We start from the raw sequence: 27,604 nt of genomic DNA, 5'->3' as shown, positions 1-27,604 counted from the left end.
GAATTATATAGGCCTACTGTAAGTCAAAAGAGATTGTTCATCTGATGATTTATCATAAAGAGCAAAACTTAGCACGCAAAGAGAGGTCGATTGGTATTACAGCCTCTACACACTGGAGATCAAAGTCAAATGTGGCACGCATTCCTCATGAACAGGCCAATTTTGTCTCCGTTAACACACCAGATTTGATTTATTTGGAGTACGCTGCCAGCTCTCCTCTTTGTCTTCCACCACTTTCACACAGAAAAGATACTGAAAAGAACAGAAGTCTCTTGCACCTGAATAATACAAAACTCAAAGGAACACACCATGTCTTCAGTAGATTATCCTGTTGGTGTGATGAGAACATGGACACCAAAATCATTCATGTCTCCTGGGTAGATCCTTGGCTCCAGTGCTTCATGCCAGTAGGCTCCTTGCCGACGCAAACACATACGCAAACCACTCTGTTGCGCGATAGCAGGCTCCATGTCATTTTTCCCACGCAGCCCCGCCTATACATGAAACAAACCATTGACACACAGGCACCAGAAAATGATTAGTTGGTGAATCTGTCAATCATCACTCTGTGCTTGTTGCCATGAAAATACAGACAGCTGTGCGATATACTTCGATATTGTCAACGACACTGGTTGGTTCTGTGTAGGATTAGTTATATTTTAAGAAAATGCCAATCTACCTGTTGATTATATATCCAACACAATCTCAGTCCCAGCGCGTCAAAAACCGATGCTTGGTCAGATGCCTTTGGTGTTAGTTACTGACACAAAAAGACTCCTTTATCCTCTCAGTCAGATGCAAGGGGGATTTCAACTAATTCCAATGTTATCCCATCCATGGCGCCACTTTCGATGCTCTGGGTCGGGACCGCTTTGGCGGCATTTTTCACCATGCATGGTAAAACAACAAAGTTGTGGTTAGGGTTAAAGATTGTACGTTTAAGTGACACGCAGGACAAGAACGGGACACAAAATCCAGTCTCCTAGGTGAAAGTTCTGTGTTGTTTGACCCATCCACCACCCCAACCTGCCTCCTTACAAGGACTTTCGGTCTTTCATACTACTTGCTACCAGTGTCGCTCTTTATATTGCGTCATTTTACAGCACCGCAGTCAAGCTGCTGCTATGCCTGTTGCATCCCATACAGACGCTAAAGGGGTGATTTTTGCATTGGTATCTGACGCTGGAGGCCACTGACCAAACGAGTTGGGAGTGAGAACGGGTTGATTCATCATGTATAGTGTTTGCTTTAATAACATATAATCACAACCACTACTGAAATGTCTTGACATTTGATCGTTTGTAATGTATTCTGCTCTGGTTATAAACTGAGGTAATGGCATGGTGCCAGTAGCGGGCACACAGCGTGCCCACAGCTAATTGTTACAGTATTAAAGGTCCCATGGCATGAAAATTTCACTTTTTAACATTAATATGAGTTCCCCCAGCCTGCCTATGGTCCTCCAGTGGCTAGAAATGGCGATAGGTGTAAACTGAGCCCTGGGTATCCAGCTCTGCCTTTGAGAAAATTAAAGCTCAGATGGGCCAATCTGGAATCTTCCCTTTATGTCATCATAAGGGGAAAGGTTACCTCCCTTTTCTCTGTTTTGCCCGCCGCCCACAGCTGCCCAGAGAATTTGGCCCGCCCATGAGAAAATAGAGCTACAATCGTGGCCGCAAGCTGGTCAAGGCCACACCCCCACCCTCCACCTTGCCCCATCTCTCTCCTCCTCAATAGCATTTAAAGCTACAGACACAGAAATGGCACATACTAAGGAAAGCTCATTGTGGGACTGGCTCTAGTGGCTGAAATTCTGCACCAAGACTGAATTTCGGGAAAGAGACTTCAGATACAGTATTAGGGGACCACTAAGGCCTATATAAAAGAGACTTCAGATACAGTATTAGGGGACCACTAAGGCCTATATAAAAGCATCCAAAAAGCAGCATGTCATAGGACCTTTAAACCAAAAAAGCATTGTTGTAGACACAAAACGTCATCTAGTGAAGCAGTGGTGAAATGTAACTAAGTAAATTTTCTCAAGTACTTAAGTAAAATTTTGAGGTACCTATACTTTATTGTGGTATTTCCATTCCACTTTATACTTCTATTCCATTATATTTCAGAGGGAAAATTTGATCGTTAAAATAGGGCCCTAGGACTTTTAAATGTAATAGAGAATTTCTACACGGTAGTATTACTACTTTTACTTAAGCAAAAGTACTTCTTCCATCACTGAGTATAGTAGCAAGTGTCAATCTGTAAAACGCAATATTTTGTGGTTTTGGAGTATTTTATCTATATTTAATAATATAATCTGCATGATTGTTACTGTGTCAAAAAAGATTGACACAGTCACTACAACAAGGGACCGATGGCTTCTAACATCTGTGTCCATTAAGGCATGCTGCTGTTATGTTAGCATGTGACTGAAAAAAAACATGGTGGTGTGGAATGATGTTTAGTGAAATATTAATCCATTATGTCAATATGGATGACTCCATAGCCGGACGTTATAAAGGTAGAGGTCATGGTTAATGGCAACTTTTAGATTTATTGGTATTGAAAGAGTCTCTCCCTGTCCCACAGGTAACCCCTATTGTAAATACAGTACATTTTTACAAAAGGGAAGCTTATTGAATTTTAATAAAATAGCGTGAGACTCGGTCTAAATCAATTGCTTAATTAGATGTTATTAAATGTTTTATCAAAATTTGTGACTCACAACGGTGCCCGCATCGAATGATTGAAATTGACAGTCCTATGATTTGTCATATACAATAAGGGGATTACATCTGTATTACAAGATGTGGATTAGTTTTAGGTCACCAATCAGTGTTAAGTCTAAAATTGTATTTAATTATTTAGCTGTACACGACAAGACCCATGCATACACGTGTCTTTCGCAGCATTATGGGTTTGTATTTGTCTGAACTAGGGATCACAAATAAATGCCAGTGGCCCTCCACCAAAATAATTTAGCTTTTTCCCCCCTTCAGTTTCCCTTCTGGGGCTACATCCGAACTTTTGCGAGCATTAAGCAACCCAGTGTTGATGCAACAATATGCAGTAAATATAAATCCATTTATATCCTGTTGGAAATGACCATAATGTACCATCTAAAAACCAATACCTTCCATAGTGAGAGAGGCATGCCAACCAATACTCATTCTGCGGCAGGCTTTTTAATAGGTCACAGTGGTGCTGAAATGAAGTCTAATTATACACTGATCTTATCAGTACTGTGTTTATATTAAGGTTATTAATTTACATACATATACATATTTTTATATGTATGTATATAAAGTCATGGTTGGACAATGGCCTTAACATCTCCTGGAATGAAACTCATGCTGCCTCCTTTTGAGATATTCTAGCTAAACATTTTAATTAGTTTAACCTGGCAATATCATTTTAGTTAAGTTCAGTTTTAGTTTTTATTTAGTTTACTTTTGAGGCTTGATTCATACATTATAAGAATAATCTTTCACCTTTATTCCTACCCTCAAATTTAAGGATAAAGGTTATTCTCATGTCTTACCAATGAGTTAGAAATATGCTTACATTTAAAAGGATCAGTGTGTAGGATTTATGATGTCTTTTGGCATTAATGGAATATAATTATTACTTATATACATATATACGTTTTCATTAGCATAATCAACCTGAAACTAACGTTTTCATTAGCATAATCAACCTGAAACTAAGAATCTTTGTGTTTTGGTTAGCTTAGAATGAGGCCTTCATATGAAACACTGGTTCTAGGTAGGGCCCTGCACATTTTAACATTACATGAAGGCCAACATAGGTTCCACTACATGCTTGGAAAGGGAGGGGTGAGGGAAGGGGTATTCAGTTGGATGCAATCTGCAACCTCACCGCGAGATGCCACAGAATCCGCTTTTGCTTATCCAAACTAATGAACTATGAGGCATGCTATTGTATCCTCATATCATCTCTGGCGTACACCATTTCAGTACCCCTGCCTTCTCCAAGCTGGGGACCTATGTGTCCAACGGAGGAAGTGGGCCCGAGTTTGGAGCTCTGCAAGCTAGACCCTTCTCCCAAATCCTACACACAGGTCCTTTAACTACATATGCAGGATCTTTTTACTTTGGCGCCAATTGGTAGTACTCTCTAGCTGCTACCCACTACCCCATGCATCAAGCCTGCCAACTCCACCACCACCTCCCATCCCGACACCCCACACACACACACACACACACACACACACACACAGACACACACACACACACACACACACACACACTCAAACACATACACATACACACACACACACAAACGTAAAAAAAAAAAAACTGCATGTAGTAACCTTTAAGAGAGCTCAAATAGTCGCTGGAGTTGGTTAGTAGTCGTTTCTTGGATTAGACTAAAATGACACTATCCGACATGCGTGGGTCATAACGGACTGCAACCAATTCCACATTGGACACCCCGCGAGAAGCTGACAGGAAGACGACCATGTCCAAATATTTTATCTTCTCTTTTCTAGTTTGACAATGTTTGCGATGTGTTCCATGTTGCCATGATAGTTGACATTTCGGATCTCAGCAGTCCGTCTTTGGTTCTTGCAGGATCATCTCGGGCACATTATGCAGGCAGAGAAAGACTGCAAGGTTTGGGGCAACCCATGTTAAGTGGGGATGCAATTCAAAACATAACAATATAATGGAATATAATGCAGTAAGGGGGCTTTTACATCAGGGACTTGGGCCAGTATCCGAGTCCACATGACTCCAACGTCCAGTTCGTTTGATTAGTGTGAACACTGCGTACTGTACCCAGGAACGTTTGTTCAATCGATGCCCAAGTCCACTTGAAAAAGTGGTCTTGAGTACAGTTTGTGTGGTTGGCATCAGGAGTGAGAACCAACTGTACCAAAACACAGATGTGGACTACTTTTTAACGCGACTACGAGGAGTTTTTAACCGGTTATGAAACTGTCTCAATTTGATACTGACGCCACTATGTCAGACCCAGATCCGGCTTCGCTGCCATTTTCGACCTGCAGTCGGGGCTTTGACGGGTGGCTGAGAGCTCCGTGCCCGACAGCAGCAGCTCCTCCTCTGGCCAGGTGCAGAGGATCACCTCGCTGGGCTGCCGGTCCCCAGGGCAGCAGGGTCACCGGGAGTGTCCGGTACAGCCTGACTCTGGACGGTAAAACTCCAAAAAGATCCCATTAGCGCTAGCTTCACAGCGGAGCGTTCAGGGCCAGTCAAAAGAAGGCAGCTTAACTGGCTTAACAGAGGCAGCAGCATGTGTAAAATGTAGCGTCTGTGGATGAGAGGGGAGTTGATTGCTGGAAGTCAAAGATGTTTTAGCGCTGGGGATTTTCCTTTGACTCTGGCTAAAACCCTCTTCGGGGGGCGCCAAAAAGGGAAAGGGCAGAAGTGAGCATACAACAATTATTTTCTCAATGGCCCCCTAGGGTCATCGGGGGAGAAAAGCCGCAGTTGGCACAAACTGTGTCCCTTTGACGGTTGTGTTATGGAAGGCAAACACGCATATCATAACTTCAAGCGAGAACGAGAAACCATGGGTAAACCGCAATAGATATCACAGCATCAACAGTCAGGTCAACAGTGCAAATACACTGGTCAAAGTTGACAAAAGTTGAACTCGAGGTGAAAAATTTTCACAGACTTCATCCCCACCAATTCATTCCATTGGAATCCATTGGAATGAACTCATTTTGCTGCAGGATTTTGCATTTTGCTGGTGTGACCAGGCCTAAAAGCAGTTGTGTAAGAGGAACCCAAAGGTGTCATCCCAAGGATACTGCCAATGGCAACGGCCTTATACACCACTCCCAAGGGCCCGATTATTAACTGTGGGCCGATGAATTTATCAAGAGCAGATTACAATGTAGCGGTCGGAATTTTGTAGCCTTGCATACTTTTATGTAGTTTTTTTTCAGATCACACAAAGTGCTGTGAAGAGTGGCAGCACATGTTCTACGTCCTCCATGAAGACAACAAAATGCAACAAGATAATAATTACTAACTGTGCAGCGTGTAATACATGCACATCCCCACACCGCCCAGGCGATGATAGCAATGTTGGGTCGAAATCTTTCCAAAATGATTGATTTGAACTGATTGATCGGAATAGCAAATAAAAGAGCCCAAAAAACATTTAGTGTTTACATTTTAATTTTTTTTATTTTTAAGAGCATTGTATTGCTCTTTTATGTACAATGTTTGAATTCTCATTCACAGTTCTTCTGCTCGTAATGGGTCCATTCTTCTATGCCTTTGGTTCGTAACGGACCTACCAGGGGCCCAGGAGATGGAGAAGGGGTGTTTTCCTAGAAATAAAGACAGGAGATAGATAGAGAAGATATAAATGTTGACATTTGTGTGTAATTAACTAAATGAAGAAAAGAAAAAAACACTATTTATTCTTGTTGCCCTTACCTTGGCAAGAACTCTAGAGTCCGTCAACCAGCACCAGAGGAAGCATTACCCCACTATTTGAAGCATTACTTTCTCCAAGCATTCACTGAACCACTTCAGCAAATGTGCTCAATGGTTTAAGACCTCCACCTGTGCAATGAATAATGCGTTATCTGAGGCACTATGCATAATTCAACGGGGTCATATAAGCTTACAAGTTGCTGCAGTAGCTTTCTTGTAAGCTGCAACCCCCTGATGAGCTTTTGACAAGACGTTATACCACTTTTTTAGCATTCCTCTGAGTCGCAAACCACAGCAGTAAAGCATCTAGCAATACGTGCAATTTCTTTAAAATTTTTTCCTGTGCTTCCCTTTTATTTAAAGTTTTGTATCATAAAAAAAACCCCATCAGATTATCACATTTATGTGACTTGACCAAGACAATTCTACATCTAAGATTGCCAGCTGGGCTGTGATAGGGCCCAAGCTGACCCGTGGATGATCCCTGCTCTACACTTGGTTGGTTTATGACCCCACCCTCGATGATCTAGTGAAGTCAGTGCCGCCTCGTAACACCCCCGCAGCATCATGTGTGGAAACCAGTTGCAATGCTTTATCTATCCACCAGGAGGAGCAGTGATTGTGGAAGCTTTGCTGCCATCAGACTGCAGTAGTGTATTCCAGCTTCAGGAGGGGAGGGAGAGAGAGAGAGAGAGAGAGAGAGAGAGAGAGAGAGAGAGAGAAAGAAAGAGTTTCCTTTTTGAGTGCACACCTTTTCACTTCTCTTCAGGTGATCAGCTTGAGTAGGAGGGAGAGAGGTGAAGATGTGTAAATCAGTTGGCTATTGAGACGCAAACAGATGCTGTGATTATGTATGCAAGTCTTTTGTTCGCCGTGGTGTCAAGTGTCGCAAATGATACTTTAGAGCTCCCTAAAGCCCCACTTCTGCCAGTGTTACTTCCTGCTTTTTTGGATTAACGTTCTTTCTCAGACAGAGAATGTGGTTAATAGTCGGACGTATTCCATTACCATGGCGACCGGTATGCATTGGTTTTTTTTCCGCCCCAGTTTAGATGAAACCAACTAGCCACAGTAGCTTGGAAAACAGCGATATGGCACTCAATTTGATGAATTTTTTATCAAATTTTGAATGAATATTAATTACTGTTTATGAGACCACAAATGGGCCAAGGATTAGCACAACACACCCAATCTCTCTCTCTCATTGGCTCTCTTCTTTACTGTCTCCAACCGTCTGCCTGCTGCTGCACCACCGAGGAGCCGCTGTTAAAACTGGCCAAAAGTGACATTTTTCCTTCTAAAAAAAACACAGAGGTTCATTATATTCAAATATCTATTTTTGTGCATTATGTCTATAAGAGGGCAAACCAATACAACGGGAGACACCGCATAACTTTGTGTAGCGGTATATTTATTTTAACATAAACATGTATTTTAAACGATCTATATACCTACACATAACGAAATAAACAGATAAAATAATGTTCTATATACTATATTTGAACACTGTTCGTAATTTGGTCATAAACAACGATTTTCGGCGTCATCCCTTACCAACAGATGTTCCCGTCTCTCCAGCAAGTTCTTGGGTTTTTTTTAAAGACATTTTCGTTGCTGTCTTTGCGGCGTCTTCTTCTTCAACCTTGTTTTTTGTTTACTTCCGGTAGTACCAGCCGCATGATAGAACGTCGTCAACACGCTAGTCTGTATCCACGACGTTCCACTTCCGGGATTTTTCCGGTGCGGCCGGATGTCCCTCATTTTGGATTTATAACGACTATGGTTAACTGCTCCTCAGATCTCTGCAGGGTAAATCCAGACAGCTAGCTAGACTATCTGTCCAATCGGAGTTTTCTGTCGCACTATTAAAACAACCTTTGAACGTACACATGTTCCAGCAAAACAAGTTCCTTCCAGAGGCTATTTTGCAGAGACACCGTGGCTCCGCTCAGCGCCGCCCAAGACGATTGTGATTGGTTTAAAGAGATGCCAATAAACCGGAGCGCGTTTTTCTCCCATCCCGGAATGCTGTGTGGACTATCCAGACCCTCCTCCGCAGCGCTGTGGAGGAAGGTCGACCCAGCGACCCAGAACAAGCGAGGCAGACAGCCGCGGTAGAGCTATAATATACATTTTCGTAAATTTTGAATAGTCATTGACAGCCCGACTGTAGATTGTAGATTTTAACGATCTAAGCGCACAGCGTGAAGCGCCTGGGGCAGGTGCGTTCAGGGCGTGTCCAAATCCACTTTTGCTAGTTTGACGGCGGATAAAAAGGGTCCGTGTGCCGGGCGCATGGCTCAAAAGGGTTGTACTTAGTGTCTTCATTAATCAGAGGTGTGTTTTGGGCGTAACATGCAATAAACCAATCAGAGATCATCTCCCATTCCCTTTAAGAGCCAGGCGCGTTTGGAACTTGGCGTATTGCTATGATGATGGAGGATTTGCTAAGCAGGAAGGAGAGATTTTCAGGAGAGAGCAGATCATGGCATAATACTATTTCACGGTGTAATATTTTTTATTTTTTATCTTTTGCACGCTTGTGTGCTGCTGCGTGTCCCTGTGTGTGTAACAAGCATAGTGTGTGCGCGCTGTGCACGAGCAATAACAATGAAATGCTGTGTTATTGACTTTAGACCAGGTTTTTGTTGGTCAATGGTGCAATCACTTCCCGCTGCCTCAAGATAGAAATACGCCAAGAATGCACCTGAACACACCTCCCTGTAAGACCAGCATGCCCATGGATGCACAGATAGTGCATGCAGGTGCATTTGCTATTTAAACAACGTGTCTTAAAATAGCAAAGACACCTGTGTTGGGCTTTGCGCCGCGCTGCGCCAGGTGCAAGGTAGGGCCCAAGATGTGTTCGGCCTGCCAGATCAGGGCGCTGCGTTTACAGACGTCGGAAAGTGCGTTTGCAGCGATAGCATTGTGATTTCCTATGCTGTGACAAGAGTGTGCGGATGAAGCATTTTGATTTGACTTTGAATTCAGCGGCAGGCTTCTTCCAATGTGATCAACTGTAATTTATATTTCCATCTAAACTTAATTGAAATTCCAATGCATGGCTCTCGTAATCATGACTTAATATCTCATCATTTTACTTTCTTATTCCTGACTCAAATGGGCTTCCATTAAATTCCCCAATGAGAACACACATTGAAACCAACCAGTGCAGAAAGCACATCCTTTAGCAGTTGTCTATTTAGGTTCTGCTGTCTGCAGAGCCGTGTGCAGAGTCAAACTCAGGACGTCACACGGACAACTGTGTGTGTATGTGTGTGTGTGTGAGAGAGAGAGAGAGAGAGAGAGAGAGAGAGAGAGAGAGAGAGAGGACGAGAAACGCGACACCAAAGACACTGAGCTGAAATGGAAACACCGCTCTGCAACACGTGTCCTTTAATTGAATTAAAGCCATTCATTTTTAAGTCGTTTGCAGTATTAAAGAAAACAACAATCAAAAAAAGAATATCCCAATCCCAAAATTAAAAACCAAATACCTACCCAATATGGAAACAGTTAAGTCCTACTTATTTTGATGCAAAGATTTGTACATTAGCAGAAATGCAGCACAACATGGAAATGAAAGCTGTGCTCTGCTTATTTGAATGTGATAATACAAAGATTTTTTTGTCCCTAAAATCAATGAATAATTGTGGGCAAATAATCCTGATCTCAATATTGACTAAAAATGATCGTGAGTATCATTTTCAGCCCTATACCCGAGGGATCACTGAGGGAAATCAGATTTCTTTTTTCATATAAAGTGTCTACATGTATTTGTCTCTGACATAGTTGCAAAAGTCTAAACTGCAGGCAATGTGACACCCTTTGGCAGCCCTGCTGTCATGCTGTCAGGAGCGGGGGTTAAAGGGAACAGATGATGGGGGGGGGGGGGTCATGACTGACCCTTAAATGGGATCAAATCCTGTACAACAATTTACTAACTGACTTATATCGCTGAGGGAAAAGTTAAATAAATGTACTGTTACCATTAAAACACATTTCAATTTGTCATCTGACACCCCGCCCCGTGTTATTGTGAAAAGGGCGCGGTGGAAACTCAACTCTCAAAACTCATGTAATGTTACCATTAAGACACATTTCAACACTCAAAGCTCAAAAGTCATGTATCGTTACCATTAAGACACATTTCAACTGGTCATCTGACAATCTGCCCCCTGTGTTATTGTGAAAAGGGTGCGGTCAATACTCATGTGATGGATAGTTGGCCCAGCAAAAGAAAATGGGCTGAGAAAGTAGAAATACATATTTTTGGCATATGCACACGGTGAGCAGCTTTCACTGCATGTTTGGGGCCATCACTGGATTTTGCATCCAGTGTTCAATACATTTAGAGTGGAAACAAACTTGCTTACTATTTCAGCATGTGTGGCCAGATGAGGAGAATGCATATGCAAACTAAGCACCTGCTTAGGGCCCCCGTGGCTACCAGAGAAGGCCCCCGAGAGAGCTTGACACAGATCCAGTCAGCCCATGCGCTCACTGCTCAAGTTGCGTAAGCCCCAGCAAGGGCCCCGCATGCCCCAAGTGTTTACAACTTCAAAGAGCGTGAAGCGAAACGTTCCAGTCACAAAAAGAGGAAAAACAAAACACAACATGGCGACCTCTCTGGGGACCCCTGCGAGCGGTGATTGATGATTTTTCATCCTGCTGTTATATGACCTGGGTCCTCATCAGGCACATGTGCTCAGTAATACTACTGAAAACAGGGCTGGGCATCGCCAATGATTTCCCAAATCGATTCCGATTCGATTAGGTTCGGGAATTTTCAGTTACAATACCGATTTTGCTTGGATAAAAAAAAGACACTCTCAGTGAACTTATGCCTTAAATTGTACAAGCAAGAAGCTTGTACAAAAAAGCCACCCTCAAACATATTTTATAATGCACGGGTTAATGTTAACATTAAGAAATGACCCCCTTTTGGGGAAAAGGGGGGTCCATTCACCACAACCATGATGAAAATGTACACATTAAAGATGAATTTCTCTCGTTTACATGACGTTTCAGAAATCTGGATTCCGATGCAAGACACATGCATGTCAACGCAGTGAGTGCTGGTGGCCCTAACTGCCCCTGCTGTAAAATGAATGGGAGTCATGTGGAAGAGAGGATGCGTGTGGGGGATGGGTGGGGATTACATGTGTGTCATTACACCAACAGACAGCTGCGGGTGTAATAAATATGATGAAACGGTGGAAGGGAGGGATGTAGGGACAGCAGAAATGAGGGCTTTGTGTTTTGTGTTTTTGTGTCCACTCTGTCCAATTCCAGGGAGGGAGAGTGAGCAAGGCAATGCATCACTGCGCACGCACGCACGCACACACGCACACACACACTCTGAGTCACTAAGCCCTATTTGACTTTGCAGTAGTTCATTACGAGTCAGGCCTATCTGCAACCATTAAAACTGCTCAGGCAGACAACATTCTCCTACGACAGCCTCCTCACGGCCTTTCACCCAATCTTTGCCTCCTTCTATTTTTGCCGCTAACCCTCCTCATGTTCTAACTTCCTGCTAGCCTCATTCATACTTTCATCCCTACCGAGTCTCCTCTTCGGCTCCTCTTAACCAACACCCCACCCCCACCCCCGCTCTCAACTACCTACCACCCCCCTCCTCCTGCTTCTCTCCTCCTCTCCTAAATCTAGCCCTCCCTTCACTTGTTCTCTTCCCCCGGCCTCCCCTCTGCACTGCAGCACCTATACGGTCATTAATCTCCAAGGTCCCTGTAGTGCGACACACTGTGTGTGTGTGTGTGTGTGTGTGTGTGTGTGTGCGTGTGCGTGCGCGTGCGTGTGCGTGTGCGCAACACAATGTCAAACTTAACACTCCCTGAAAAGTCACATGTACTATTAAAGGCAGATTTATACTTGGCACATTTGTCTTCGTAACGGTCTGCATGACGTAAATCATTGTTAGCTGCTGAAATTCCAGACAATAAAGAAAGATTTGTAGTATTTCCCAAGTTGCTATCCAGGGGCCCATTTCAACAAATTTGCAATATGAGACTAACCCTAACTCTAACCCTTTGACATGTTTCACTGATTAAAAAGCCATACTTTTGACCCATGCATGAGCATGTAGAAGCCTTGGAGGACTCGCAAATGTATCCACAATTTGACCATCACATGACACTGCCATTATTTGTGATCTGAGTCCCCACAGAGATCCGCTTCTCTTCCTTTTCCAGTAAAAAAAAAAATCCCTCATTTGTGAAACTAGTCTATCAGTTACATATTAACACACTCCTGTGAGGCCCCTTAAATGGTCATGTTACAACTGGAGAAACCACAGGCAAATGAACTCAATAGCAACAACTCAGGGTCAGGAATTACAGCCTTACAGTTGTATGCCTACGCCAACCAGTCAAGTTGCAGTTTATATCTATGTCTGTCCAGACTCATATAATATACAGTATGTAGTGAAGGCAATTTAATAAAATGTGTAAAAAGTCTACAAGGATGCTTCACACACATCGTCAACCCAGCAGCAGAGAAGATCTATACAATCATCACAGTTTGAAGGTGGGCACCCACGAGTTAGTGTCACCAATTCAGTAACTGACCAAGTGTGAAATATGGTCACAATCTCCTGTTCTGTTCCTGAGTTATGGCCTTGAATAATGGCCAGAAAAGTTTTTCTGCAGAACATTATGATGTCACAGTGAAGTGGACCTTTGACCCTTTGGATATAAAATGTCATCACTTTATCATTTTATCCTATTAGACATTTGTGTGAAATGTTGTTCTAATTAGCGTAGGAGTTCTTGAGTTATGGCCAAAAATGCATTTTGTGAGGTCACAAGTGACTTTACTTTTGAGCACTAAAACCTTGTCAGTTATTCCTGGAGCCCAAGAAGACAGTTGTGCCAAATTTGAAGATATTATCTCCCGGCATTCCTGAGATACCGCATTCATGAGAATGGGACAGACGTAATGTCACAGTAAACTTGACCTTTGAGCCTTGGTCTCTAAAATCTAATAAAGGAATCTGTGAGTTTAAGGGGATGTTTGTGAAAAAATTCCCTCCAGGGGGTCCTATAAGAATAGGTTTATGAGAATAGGGCAAACAGAAGGACGGACGGACCAACACGAAAACATAATGTCTCGGCTACAAAAAAACAGTCTTGCCGAAAAAGGTTCAGTACACAGTTAATCAGTCGGAAGTAAACCCGACAAGGAGAAGGCTAGCAGAGAACCAGGAACACTTAACACTTGGAAAATTGATGGGACACTTGTCAAAGTGTACATAGACGAACTGGCACTGAGAGAGGTTGAACACAGAGACTAAATACACTAGGGAGGGAAGGGACTGGTAAAACTTATCAGGGCAGGAGAGGCAAGCACAGAGGCGGGAAACACACAAAGGCAGGAAGTAAAGTTATCTAAAATGAGAGGAGAGGTTAGTATATCAAAATAAAAGAGGAAATGATGAATGAAGAATCAAAGAATAAGTGAATGAATGAATGACAGGGCGGGCAAAGGAGACCAGGATGCGGGCATTGGGAGACCTTGTTTCGGGCACACACAGGACAGGCGTCTGTTTCCTTTTGTTTGCTCTGATGCCCCCAATATTGAGTCATCAAACCATATCAAACCACCTTGTCTCAATGGCTATTATTTAAATGCATCAATTTAGCTGCAGAGGAGAGGTGGAGAAGAGTACCAACATTAACAGGAGCTTCTCGTGCCATCATGACAATATAGGCATATGCAAAATATGTATTTAGGAAAAGTAAGGCTAGAAGGAAAACCACATACACAATGATGGAATAATTAGAATTTTTGAAACACAATGTTAAATGGCGTGGGCTATGGCGATTCTAGTGTTAATGGGGGGACTCAATGGATGACTGAGTGATGAGAAGCAACAACTGGTTCAGCGGACAGCCTAGATGTACTCCAAGTTTCTATGGTGAGTCCAAACCAAGAAAGGGTGGCTGCTCCCTCCAGCCGATGGCGCCACTCCTCCAAAGCCACTTTAACAGCCAGCAGCTCCTGGTTCCCCACATTGTAATTCCTCTAGGAATAGGAGTTTCTAGGACAGGATGGCGCAGGGGTGGAGCTTGTTTTCCACCAGAAACTCCTGTGAAGTCACTTCTCTAATGCGCATGTCCGAGTCATCTACCTCCACAACCAATGTGGATCTTGGACAATAAAGATGGATGCTGAGGTCAAGCTCTTCTTCAACCTCTGGAAAGAATGATCAGCCTGGGGAGCTCACTGAAACTTGACATGGAGGGAGGGCATGCAACAGTACTTAAGTTCCTGATAAAATGTCTGCTGAAGTTAGCAAAACCCAGACGATGAACTAGCTTGCGACAAGTAGGCGTGGGCCACTAAGCAACAGCATTGAAGTTAGTGAGATCTATCTGAATGTTGTTCTCAGAGACAATAAGCCCCAGGAATGCGAAAGTGGAGGCATGGAATTTGCATTTCTCAGCTTTGACGAAGAGCTGGTTGTCCAGGAAGTGCTGCAGGACTGGCGAAGACATGTCTTTTCCTCAGGAATGAAAAAGAGGATATCAACCAGTTCAGCATGTCTTGGAGAGCATGTCTTGGAGAACGCCATTTACCAGAGCCTGAAACACAGCTGAAGCATTTTGTGAGGCCAAAAGGCAACACAAGATACTTGTACTGCGAGTGAGTGACTCTACACTACAAACGTCCATCCAGAGCGTTGGCCTCCAATGGCTTGGGCAGGGGAACCAGGCCGAGTCAAAGTCTCTTGGCTTACCTCCTATCAGTAAAACTTGAATCAGCCCCAGAGTCTACTAACATCAGGTGGCAGAGAGTCTAGGAAGGGGTGATGAGTTGAGCCTGGGTGCAAGGTAGAGAGGGAAAAGCTCTTCACTGACGAGCCTTGTCTTTTACTGGTCAAGCAGACATGAAGTAGCCCAGTTGGGAAGCATCTGCCCTCCCGTGGACAGCACTGTCGCTCCTCTGGAGTGAGCCTGGTTCTTCCCAACTGCATGGGCTCCTCCGGAACAGTAGAGGACACTAATGAGTCAGCCCTAGAGGTGAGACGAGGAGGAGAGCACCAGGAAGAAGAGCATGTGGCGTTGAGCTGCTTCTTCTGGATGGGTGGAGTACCAACAGCCCTGGACCTCTCGCTCTTGTTTTCCAGGAGGCGGTTTCATTTTAATGGCTAGAGTGATGAAAGACTCCAGGCTAGGAGGAAGTTCTAAACGGACCAACTGGTCCTTGATGGGGTTGGCTAGCCCATAGCGGAAAGCGTCGAACAGGGAAGGTGAGTTCCAGCTGCCAAGGTACTGAATTCCATGGCGTAGTCAGAGAGACTCAACACGTAACCTGGTTTAGACCCACAAGCTGCCTCTGGGCTGGGGGTTCTGTGGTCAAAGATCTTATGAGCGTGTCAGTGAAGTGTTCCAGCAACTAGCAGACAGGAGAATTCTTGGCCCACTTAGCCTTAGCCAAGGCTTAAGCTTTGCTAGTGAGATAGGTGATGATGTAAACTACTTTGGAACATTCTGTCTGGAACGAGCGGCCCGCAGCTCGAAGTACAAACCACACTGGACCAAGAAGGGTAATGGCGCTTTTCCATTACGTGGTACCTGCTCGACTCGCCTCGACTCTACTCGCCTTTTTTGGTTTTCCATTACGAAAAAAAGTACCTGGTACCTGCTAACAGGTACTTTTTTTAGTACCACCTCAGTCGAGGTTCCAAGCGAGCTGAGCCGATACCAAAAGGTGATGTGAAAGCGACAGACGGGTGTCCTGAACAAACCTGCTATTGTAAAACAGTTTAACCAGCTGGGTTTTTTTTTTGCTGCCTCCAGCTTCATTTGAAACTAAATGTGTCTTCTGGCTGTGGCAACAACAACACACCTTCCACGTTCTGTGTGCCTACGTACACACACACACATGCTGGCTCGACGCACACACCAGCGCACAAGTATAAACATCAGGCCACTTTTACATAGGCTACGGCGAAAGCTCTGCGTGGAACCTCCACAGAACTGTAAAACAAGCTCAAGCGGCTAGTGAAACCACAGGCAAACTTGCCCTCAAATTACTTGTCCAGTGTGTGATACTGTTTATTTTTTATTTAATATATTTATAGCGCAAATTTTGCATCTATTAAATGTTTTTTGTTTTAATTTTGGTTCACATCCCTTAAATAGAGCAAGGACAATATGTGATTTCCAGCTCATCATCTTGGTCTAAATTAGAAAAAAGATGTTTAAATCTTGTCTATTGTGCCGTGGACAGAATCTTTTTCCATCCAGATGGTTAGAAGAGTGTTTTCAGATAAGCTGATGCTAAGCCCCGGGGCTTCATGGTAACACAGAGACAGAAACAACCTTAGTCAATTGGCTAAAAACGTGTTTTTGTGTGTTATCACGCAATAATGTCTTTGCAAACCAGGGGACTGAGTCTTAACGAGTTAAAAATCTGATGCCTTAAGACATCAAAAGTGTGTTTTTAACATCTTCATGTGTTCAAAACTGGGAGCAACCACCTTTGCTGTGATGTAAGGGGGGGGGGGGGGCATAATCTTATACAGCACCATAGCTCTGTTTTGCAGCATTCTGCTTTCTGTAATGCTTCTTTTCTCTGTTCAACTATTGCTTTCTTAAATCAAACTGATACGTCTACTACTATCATGGTTAATAGATTAAAACATAGATTGTAAAAGGACATGCTTAGTCGCTCAGTAGGGATTTATAATATTCATCACCTAAGGGCAAAATGTAAAAACTATACAGCCGAAGTTTATCAGCAGACCATTTGCAGCAAGACATCACAGCTAAGCAATACCAAGCACACCAAGGTAGGTAGTAATCCACCAGGAGCGGGCAGGAGTGGGATTAAAAAAAAACAGTCCAGCGCAGGGCTCTAGTAGGTAGCAGAAACCAGAGCAGACACAAGGGCCATGTACATGACCACATATGACAAAAGGAGCATGGAAGCATCAGTCAGATTTGCACGACAACATGAAATTCAACACGCTTGTAACACTTTGAACACCAGACTTTGCATCTTGCATGACAACACACATAACTAACTAAACCATGTGTGGAATGTACAGAATCCCGTTCCCATTCTCTGTATGCATAGACGTCCACTGCTGGTTGTCCTGCCCCTGTTTGCATGGGGAGAGGGAGACAGAGAGACTGGACTGTGTGAGTAAATGTGTTGACAAAACTGGAAAGAATAGGATGTCCATGTTGTGCTTTCCTATGTTTTCTCTCCCTTCCATGATTAATACAATAATGCCTCCACGCTTTCAATTCCAAATACCAAACTGTCAAAAGACATCAGCTCACATCCACACTCTCTCTCTCTCTCTCTCTCTCTCTCTCTCTCTCTCTCTCTCTCTCTCTCTCCCCCCTCCAGCAGCTGTAGGAGCTCGCATGGTAACAAGTATTTCATTCGTGAGTCACCATGCAATAGACAGAGAAATAACAGTGATAGTAAGATTATGATGTTGATGATGATGATGATGATGATGATGATGATGATAGGGGAGGATGGCTGCCACTTAGAAAAACAATACACCTGTCCCACCACTATTTAAAGCTGCACTAATCAATAGTTTTATATTAACAATGGATCAAACGACTGTGTGATGTGAAAGGTGTCGCTCGTAGTGACGAACCCACAGACAATTACCATCAACACTGTGTTTCTTGTCATCTCTACGGAGCTTTTTAGCCTCTTTTAGCTCATTGTTTTGGTTTTACGGCTGACAAACTGCATAGCAGGCGGCTAGTTCTTTTTTTTAATTTGTTTTACAACTTAATTTATTGATCTTCGCATCTGGGGAAAAAAAACTGTTACAATCTGTCAATCAATAGTTATTGTAGTTGTCAGTTCAGAACCAATGAGCAGGCAGCTATTTTTTTTTTTGCAAAAAAGTTAGCAACTAGCTGGCGAACACAGTGGAGCATTTGGCAGCTAAAGAGTGGAGACCAAACCTAAACTAAAAGGGGAGTAAATATTGGACCTAATAGAAAACTCTGCTGATTTTCAACCTGTTTTTATTCTAGTCAAGCTAACTGGCAACAGCATCACATGTGAACAAACCAGCATGCACAGATGAATGAGCAGCTACATTGGTTAGCGGGCAAGTTGCCCCAGAAGTAGATCCCTACATGCAGTTATCTACAATAGGCAACGCATGTGGTTAATTTAGCTTTAGAATACATTTTAGAATTTAGCTTTAAATGACTAATGCTCTGTGTGACAAATGTCTAACATATTTTCCCATATGAATTTTGTTAGTTGATAATATGTCGGATGCGGTTTCAGCTTGTTTCCAAGTGGCCAAATACCAATCAATGATCTCTGCCAATGCACCTACAGACACCATGCCTCCCAACATAGTGTTACAGCCTAAATGCCAACTAAAACGAGCATTCAAGCATAAAAAAGGCTTCCAATAGTACCTGTGCATTAATGTCACATCATGTCATAGTCGTGTCCAGTATGCTTGACATTCCTTGTGACCAATAACAATTATCTATAAGCAAACTTGGTCCTTTCCCTCTATTTTGTGCACGCTCATGTAGCGTGGTGTTCGGCGTTTGTGTTCGGGATGAAGGGGTAATGGTTATGTAGAGTCCAGATGGTCGGCCAAATGGAGCATTTCCACATGCATAGTCAAATTAAGTGAGAGAAGAATGTTCCCAGAATGCATTGCAGCTGTGACAGAGGAATGGCTAAAATGTGAAATTATGCCTACCATACACTAGAAGACTCTGAAAAGACTAAAGTCTGACACCATCTCACATCTAAAGACAAGCTGTCATAATGTCACTACATTTTAAGTCACAAACTAGGTTATAAATAAATAATCAATTCTCCAATTAAAATCCATCTATGTTTGTTTCTTGCTTGTACAATTTACAGCATAAGTTCTCTTAGAACTCTCTGATATCCAAGCAAAATTGGTATTGTAACTGAAATGTCCCTAACCTAACTGATATGGAATCAAACCAGAAATGTCATCGAAACAGGACGTTGTGATTCAGAATCGACTCGCAAGCTCTAATCATTACCAAGGTTTAAAACTAATATCAAAACTAATATCAATCATGTTTCATTTTGCTGAAACGTCCAGACGGGAAAAAGACTTAAGACAGCTCGGACTGAGTTTTATGAACACCTTACACCAAACGATTGAGACGATGGGAGCGCGCCCCAACTCTAGCAAGACTCTCAGGATTTCATTCCGATATTGGAAAATGTGTCTGCGACAGTGAAATCGTTTGGAAAGTCTTTTGGTGTAAGGTTGGCATTAGAAGGGATATCTCATTCACATGCAGTGGATTACTAATTCTTCATGATTAGAACCTGACAACAGCTGTCTGTTATGTAAATAGAAGATACAATGGAATGCAATGGACTACAGCCTCTTCAAAACTCTGATACTGTACATAGAGCAGTTTCTGTTGTCCACTACTGTAACTGGCATCTACCCCCTGGCCCTTGTAGCTTCATTCCAAAGGGCCATTAGCCAATGAGTGATAGTGTTACAGGAGAAGTAATGGGATAAGGCTCATGTCTGCTAGTTTCACGCAAGTCTTATATATCTACTTACATTCTTAATACAAGGTAAAGCTGCACAGGCGTCTAGATTCTCCATTTGCACAAACATTTGTGAGTCTAATCCCTTTGAGTGGATATAAGATAGCAAGTTCAAATGCTAAATTTAGCATGTGAGCATGCTTACTGTTTGCATTCTTGCAAACTGTACCCGTTAACATTATTATGCTCAGTTTTACATGTGAAATTTGAGCATGTCGATATAGCCTACTAAATGTACAAACTAAATAAATGAGTTAATCAATTTGAAATTATTCAATTGTATACACAGGGGCGGAACCAGACGTTGTAAACATTGGGGGCTCAGCCCAAACCAGGAGGGGAGCCATTTGATAATAGAATGCCTAAAAATCTTAGTAGTAGAACATAATTGTTCTCCAACTGTCTTCATCATTTTGAAACCAGAACACAATTTTTTTTTTTGAGGATGACTCATTTTGACTTCTGTCGCCTAAAAAAGGGGCAAAAATTGTCTGATGTTACTACTTAAAAGTGACATGATATAAGTAGGGTAGGAATTTGACGTAAACAGCATTACTAATCCTGAAACCTATTTTTAGTAGAGTTTACAGAATAAACATTTCCCAGTAATAGAACTTTTGCTCCGTTGATTTGCCTGCCCAGTCAGAGAGACTGAGAGGAACTGACGCAAGGTCAAAGTTATTTTAAAACCCTAAAAGATTCCGAGCTTTCTAGAAAACATTCGGGCCTGGAGCCCCAAAAGCCCTGCATGTACATTAGCATGATGACATGTTAAAAGTGACTTTTTTACATAAGATAACATAAACATTTATTGATGCATGATTGATTACATGCAAATGTTAGCATGCTTACATACTACCGTGTTGGTCCGAATTTAAAGTGCTCATATTATGCTTTTTGGCTTTTTCCCTTTCCTTTATTGTGTTATTTATCTTTTTTGTGCACGTTATAGGTTTACAAAGTGAAAAAGCCCAAAGTCCCCCCCCAAAGGGACTTACCATCTCCAACAGAAAACACTGTTCACAAACTGCTCCAAACAGCTCTATTGTAGTCCAGCCTTTACTTCAGAGACAAACGTGGTCACTTTGTAACACACGTTATAATGCTCGCCTAGCTGCTAGCGTGGCACGCCCTCATACTCTGCTTCTGACTGGCTAGTAGTCCTTACCTAGGTACTGTCAGGGCACGCCCTCATACTCTGCTTCTGACTGGCTAGTAGTCCTTACCTAGCTACTGTCAGGGCACGCCCTCATACTCTGCCTCTGACTGGCTAGTAGTCCTTACCTAGGTACTGTCAGGGCACGCCCTCATACTCTGCTTCTGACTGGCTAGTAGTCCTTACCTAGCTACTGAGCATGTGCGACTCCCAACAAAGATGGAACAGAAGTGAGAGGTCTCACTCTGTAGCTAAAACAGAAAGCTCAACACACAGGGTGAAAAGAGGAGCTGCAGCAATGTGCAGTACAGCAAAAATCTGGTGTTTTCTGAAAATTAAACCATGTAAACCTACTCTGATATAACCTCTAAATACAATTATGAACCTGAAAATGAGCATAATATGAGCACTTTAAGACTTTTTTCTTCTAGGAAATACATCTGAAAAGTGAAACTCTTATATCCTGAGTCTGACCAGAACACGACAGGCATTATGTCCAAACCTGACCCGAACCCGACGCAGTTAATTTAAAGTAAAGCACCGAGTTTGTGTTACGCTGTCCAGAGTTCAGCTCAGGACGCACACACTTATTTCTGTCCATGTCAAGGGACGCTGCTGAAGCTGTGCGACAGACACTATATTTGCACTCAAAAGAACTTGAACAGCCTAATTGGCATTAGAAATAGGCCTGCCAATAGACTACAGTTTACTTTCATTTGAATGTCAGTGTTTCCATTAGTGTGCGTCACTACTGCAGTTTCTGTGTGTATGAATGTCAGGTGTGTGTGTGTGTGTGTGTGTGTGTGTGTGTGTGTGTGTGTGTGTGTGTGTTTCCTTCCTCCTTGCTTCCTCCCCTGACCTTTGACCTAGGAGTAACCTGATGTTTCCTAGGTTTTTCCACTTGTCTTATGTTACCATAACATGGGCTTTCTGGGAATTCCACCTCCAGGATTGCTAATATTGCGCTACATTTGTATGTCAGGCAGAGTTGGGGGTAACAATGCTGTCATGCTGGGTTTGTGTGCTTCAGCAAAAATAGAAGAGTAACAGTAGAAACCAAACCACCACACAAGGGGGACAAACTGCAGATTGTTTTGTCCTAGGGGGCCCGGCCCTGGCAGGTTAATCCTGCTATGAATGGATAATAAAGTGTTCATTTTCTTATATAAGTTGAAAACTGGTGAGTACAGTAACTCCAATATGACATCAGGATATAGTAGAAATGAAGAATGAAAAACAGCCAAATAAGTTGTTTGTTCAAGCAGCGATTCCGACTTATATTTACGTTTATAGTGACGTCGCCTTCTAGTGACCGTAGTAGTTATGGCGCGAGCAAAGCGGGAAGTAAGGTGATGGAGTATAAGAGCACTATATTTCCATGTAAGGAGGCAGGTTTTTGGATAGGCCAAACAAACACAGGACCTTCACCCAGGAGACTGGGGTTTGAGTCTCCTTTCAAAATCAAAGTGAACAGTTTGTTTTAACATTAAGAACGTTCCGTTCAACGTTGCGTGCGTAACTGGCTGTGAAGTAATGTCTGATTTTAACCCAAACCACGATCTTTTTCAAAACTTAACTAATAACTAAGTAGTTTTGTTGCCTAAACATAACAAAGTTGTTTTTTGTGCCTAAGCGTAACCAAACTGTGACCGTTTCACAACGTTAACGGCGTTATTCAACGGCGTTATTCAATCCGCAACCTTTACGTTTAAAATAGGGCTGCACAATGTACCGTTAATCGTCATCGCGATATCAACTGGCGATATGAACACATCGCGAAAGACACTCCGAGATTTTTTATGTTAGTTGAAAGAAAATATCAGTAAAACATAACTGCACTTCATAATGGAACTGCTATTCTTTTGTTTGTGGTGCCGTTCTATATCCAATTCAATGTTTAATTTGTTCAATAAAAGAATGGAGTACACTTTAACATCTGTTTATTTATCGCAAGTAACATCGTTATCGGGATATTTAACAACGTCATCGCACATTTTCCGACCGTTACGTTCTCTGGTTTGGATATAAGGATGGAAAACGCTGGTCGTTTGAGAGGGTAGGAACAAACGACTCATTGCTGTATGGTTTGGAGGACTTGTATAATATACCCCAAATCTAGCCATTTTTGAAAACTAAGTTAAAACGGTTCTCCTTTCCAGAGCTTTTAATTAGTCTCGTTTCATGGTACTTTCATTTATTTCATATCTTTGTTTTTTTATCTAAAACTGTGCCAGTACATTCATTTATCTCATTGTATACTTCTGTTTGTAGTTGTAGCTGTAAAGCACTTTCAATGACCTCTGTGTAAGAAAGGTGCTACATAACAAAAGGTTATGTATGCCATCATCTACTGTACACAGGCTACAAGGTGTGTTATGGCAACACAGTCGGAGATTTCCGGTCCTGCTCGTGTTACAGATCTAACAATAGAGAAGTTCTATCTCCTTAGTGTTGAGTATCGAAAAATGCCTCGTCATTCAATACCCAATTTCAATACCTATAAATCTCATCAGCGCAAGTGGCTAATAATGTTTGTGATTGGTTGTCTAACGTTACACGTCGCAGAGGCAGGCAGGAAAAACTCTCCATTACACACTGAGCTGAAATATAAACATAAATGTACATATAAATATAAATAAAAAGATTTGCGCCATAATGTGTGATATAATGTTTTTTATAAAGTTGGTATTAAAAAAAAGTATCGTTTATGAACTGGTATGCGCAGATGCAGAAGACCCAGAAGCGCTGACCAATCAGAGCAGACTGGGCTTTTTTTGGGGGGCTTAAAGAGACAGGCGCTAAAACGGTTTCAGACAGAGGGTGAACACAGATATATTCAGAAAGACAGTATGAGAAGAACGTGTTTTCTGAACATTAAAGCATGTAAACGTGTTCTAGTAGAAACCCAAAATACACGTATGAACAGCCCATACATGGAATAACATACTCACTAGAACTAAGTAACATCACGTCTATCAAATCCTTCTCCAAATCCATAAAACATTGGTTATTAAAATGATAAGAATTGAGAGAAAAAAGAGCAACTCAAATCCTCTTCAACTGTGTTTAATAGCAGTTTACAAAAACAACAGTTGAAAAGCAGAGCATAGACTTCAATAGGAGAACTTATCTCAGTTTTACCATCCAGAGTCTGGCTTTGTCGGACTCTCTCTGTGATAGATTTTATTTATTTTTTAGGCAGTTTTGTTGATTGGGGTTTTGTTCATGGACTTGTCAGAAATAACAGGCAAATGCATATAGATTTCTGTCAAATGAGGTAACACAGGCTCTTTGCCTTTACTGTACGCGGAGCGATCGTGCTTACTGTCGTACTGGCCCATTCCGAGTCAGGAAAAACCCTGGCTGCTTCATAATAAAAGCATTCAAAAGACTTTTATTGTGAAGAATTTCTAGGAAATGAAATCGTTTCACAGCCGCTGCTTGACCACGCATTTCACTGTGAACTCCAGACAGCGCTGTGTAGCTCTGGCAATGCATGGCTAATAATTAACAGAAGAGAGGTGACATAATCGCAGGAAGTTTTGTTGTAATGTCAGACTGACTGACTGACGGGATGTACATTCTTCTTAGAAGACAATTAGTTTTTAGAAATTGCCTCTAGATGTGTATTATTCAACTTTGGTTATTGTTAAAGAAGGAACAGAAAATTGCAGAAGTTCACTAACTGAGCAGCTTTGTATGGGATCATTTCAAATAAATGTTCTTAATGTTTACTGTAGCTACACACAAAATGTCTGTTTTTAATTACGGGACAAAGTCCGGGCTAATGAGCTGCCAGAACCTTTTCTGTTATTCTACGGATTTATTTCTTAAGAGTGCGGTACTTAGCGCTGTCCACTTGTGATCCGATCCCTCAGGACGGATGTTAGTGCCAGGTATAGAACGGGGTCTGAGATGTTCTGGATCAGGATAAGCCCGACTTCACCCAGCCCTGCCACTGAATGAGCAGTTTCTGTTATTCTGTCATCATTTTCAGAACATTTTCTTCAATGACGGCTGGGCGATACGGAGAAAATCAAATATGACGATATTTCTGACCAAATACCTCGATGTCCATATTGCGGCGATATTGTAGGGTTGACTATTGGAGCTTTCACAAAATACTTTGATTTACACTTAGATTTGTGATAATCATCAGTAATGTTACAATGGCTGAGTGGGTAAAGGCAAATAATAGAAAAGTTAAGTTCAGAAAATGACATCACTTTACTGTAAAGCAGCCTTTAAAAGGAAAAGACAAGACTTATGTCATATCACGATATCCAAAATCTAAGACAATATCTAGTCTCATATCACGATATCGATTTATATTGATATATTGCCCAGCCCTATATTCAATGCAAACCACAGTACAGTCCCAATAGACACCCGTCTCACACTGCCAAAATAAATATCAAATATATGTACGTATGTATCATATCAGATCATTTAGCAACACCGATGAAGGCTTATCCTCCAAACTCTCGTTCTTATCAGTCAGTCAGTCAGACAAAACAGGAGGCAGGGAGGGACCGCAGCTATTTGTTCTTCACAGTTTTCGTGTAATGGCATTCACCTGGGTCGATGTCCACATCATGTGAAAATCCTGCTCTGACGCTCAAAGCAAAACTTATCAGGGCTTATCATTACATTATATCAGAAAACCGAGATATCTTTATTTCTACAGGACTGCTAAGTGTTGATCTCACTAGTTGGAAATTTCCACCCATTGGTTAAATAATACCAGTGTTAAAGAGATTAAAAGAATAGGTTGAGGCAGCTGAGAACACAGAGTACTGTAACAAAGAAGCCATGGCTGCTTATACCAAAGCAATGTATCTGGCAAGGAAGGATTACTGGAAACTCTTGAACATTGTTCTCCACTATTAGCCCAGCTACTTAACACTGGCCCGACCCGGCTGCAGTTTTTTTAATCAAGTTGTGAAGAACTTGAATTGTTGCATTACTTCATTTGGAGCCAGTAAATTGGTGCTGGTATGACCTCAGCAAATCCTGTGAAAAGGATGTAATCATGGGGAAATAAAGTTGCCGCTCACTTTTTCAACGGCTCTGGTGATTTTCCCCCAATATTTCCATCGACGTTCCATGAAATGCTTATATATATATATATATAAAGAGGGTTAAGCCTGGAACCAAGCCAACCAGCTACGAGATGAATCGTGAGCATAAAACAGTTGATTCGGCTCAAAGAACATTTGGAAAACGGAGAAAAAGGCAAAGGTATAAGCAGCGTTGGGCAAGTTACTTCCAATACATATAGATTACCAGAACAAATAAAACTGAAATTAGCACTCATATTCAAGTTTATGTTCTGCTTGTTCAACGGTTGTTTGGTAAATTGCTATTTTTATTCTCAATTCTGCTCATTTTGGCGCTGGTGATAGTCCTTTGGGGCTGGCTAAAACTTCTTTTGGAAGGGGTGCCAAAAAGTCCTCTATGCAGTAAAAATCCTGTTACTGTCTCTGAATTGTAATGCTTTACACTACTTTTGCGTTACTTTTGAATTACTTTCACCAAAATAACAGCTGATAGGGAATGAGTCCTTACCCCAAAGCGAAGGAGTTCAAGTACCTCGGGGTCTTGTACGCGAGTGAGGGGACAATGGAGCGGGAGATTGGTCGGAGAATCGGCGCGGTATCACTTTATTGCTGTGCCAGAAGGCAAAGCTCTCGATCTACCGGACCACTAAGGTCTATATAAAAGAGACTTTAGATACAGTATTAGGGGACCACTAAGGTCTATATAAAGCGGAATGGGATCTAAGGTCTATATAAAGACTTCAGATACAGTATTGAGGACCACTAGACCTATCTCAAAAGGGTTCAGATACAGTATTAGGGACCGCTAAGTCTATATAAAAGACTTCAGATACAGTGAGGGACCACTAAGACCTTATAAAAAGAGAGTTCAGATACAGTATTAGGGGACCACTAAGACCTATATAAAAGATACTTCAGATACAGTATTAGGGGACCACTAAGGTCTGTATAAAAGAGACTTCAGATACAGTATTAGGGGACCGCTAAGGTCTATATCAAAGAGACTTCAGATACAGTATTAGGGGACCACTAAGGCCTATATAAAAGAGACTTCAGGAGTAGTATTGAGGGACCGCTAGGTCTATATCAGAGACTTTAGATCTGTGTCGATTCCTCCCTCACCTATGGTCATGAAGGCTGGGTCATGACCGAAACAACGAGATCCAGGGTACAAGCTGCCGAAATGGGTTTCCTCAGGAGGGTAGCTGGCGTCTAAGACTGTGTACAGAAACAATCATAGACTTCAGTGGTAGCAGCTCGCTCTAGCCGTCCGTGGGTGCGGTAAACATTTCCATGCTAACAGCGAGCTCCACCATTCAGAGACGTCACTGTTACTCTTAGGATTGTGGGTAGTGTAGTACGTTGTTAGA

At 42.2% G+C, this 27,604-nt stretch overlaps 1 protein-coding gene across 2 annotated transcripts in view; it reads right to left on the bottom strand.

Moving 5' to 3' along the window:
• Nucleotides 1-27,604, bottom strand: part of nat16 (N-acetyltransferase 16) — a 45,876-nt gene that overhangs the window by 12,473 nt on the left and 5,799 nt on the right. Inside the window, exon 2 of one of the 2 annotated variants that reach the window (XM_078276119.1) lies at nt 309-494. The exons of the other annotated variant lie outside the window; for it this stretch is intronic. Within the exon in view, the coding sequence (XP_078132245.1) occupies nt 309-364 (56 nt within the window). The 5' untranslated portion in view covers nt 365-494. The remainder of the gene's footprint in view (nt 1-308; nt 495-27,604) is intronic. 2 annotated transcript variants of the gene reach the window in all.

The sequence above is a fragment of the Sander vitreus genome, chromosome 19, assembly GCF_031162955.1.
Source record: "Sander vitreus isolate 19-12246 chromosome 19, sanVit1, whole genome shotgun sequence".
NCBI lineage: Eukaryota > Metazoa > Chordata > Actinopteri > Perciformes > Percidae > Sander > Sander vitreus.
Note: the sequence above shows the minus strand (reverse complement) of the source record. Positions and strands in the feature narration are given on the sequence as shown.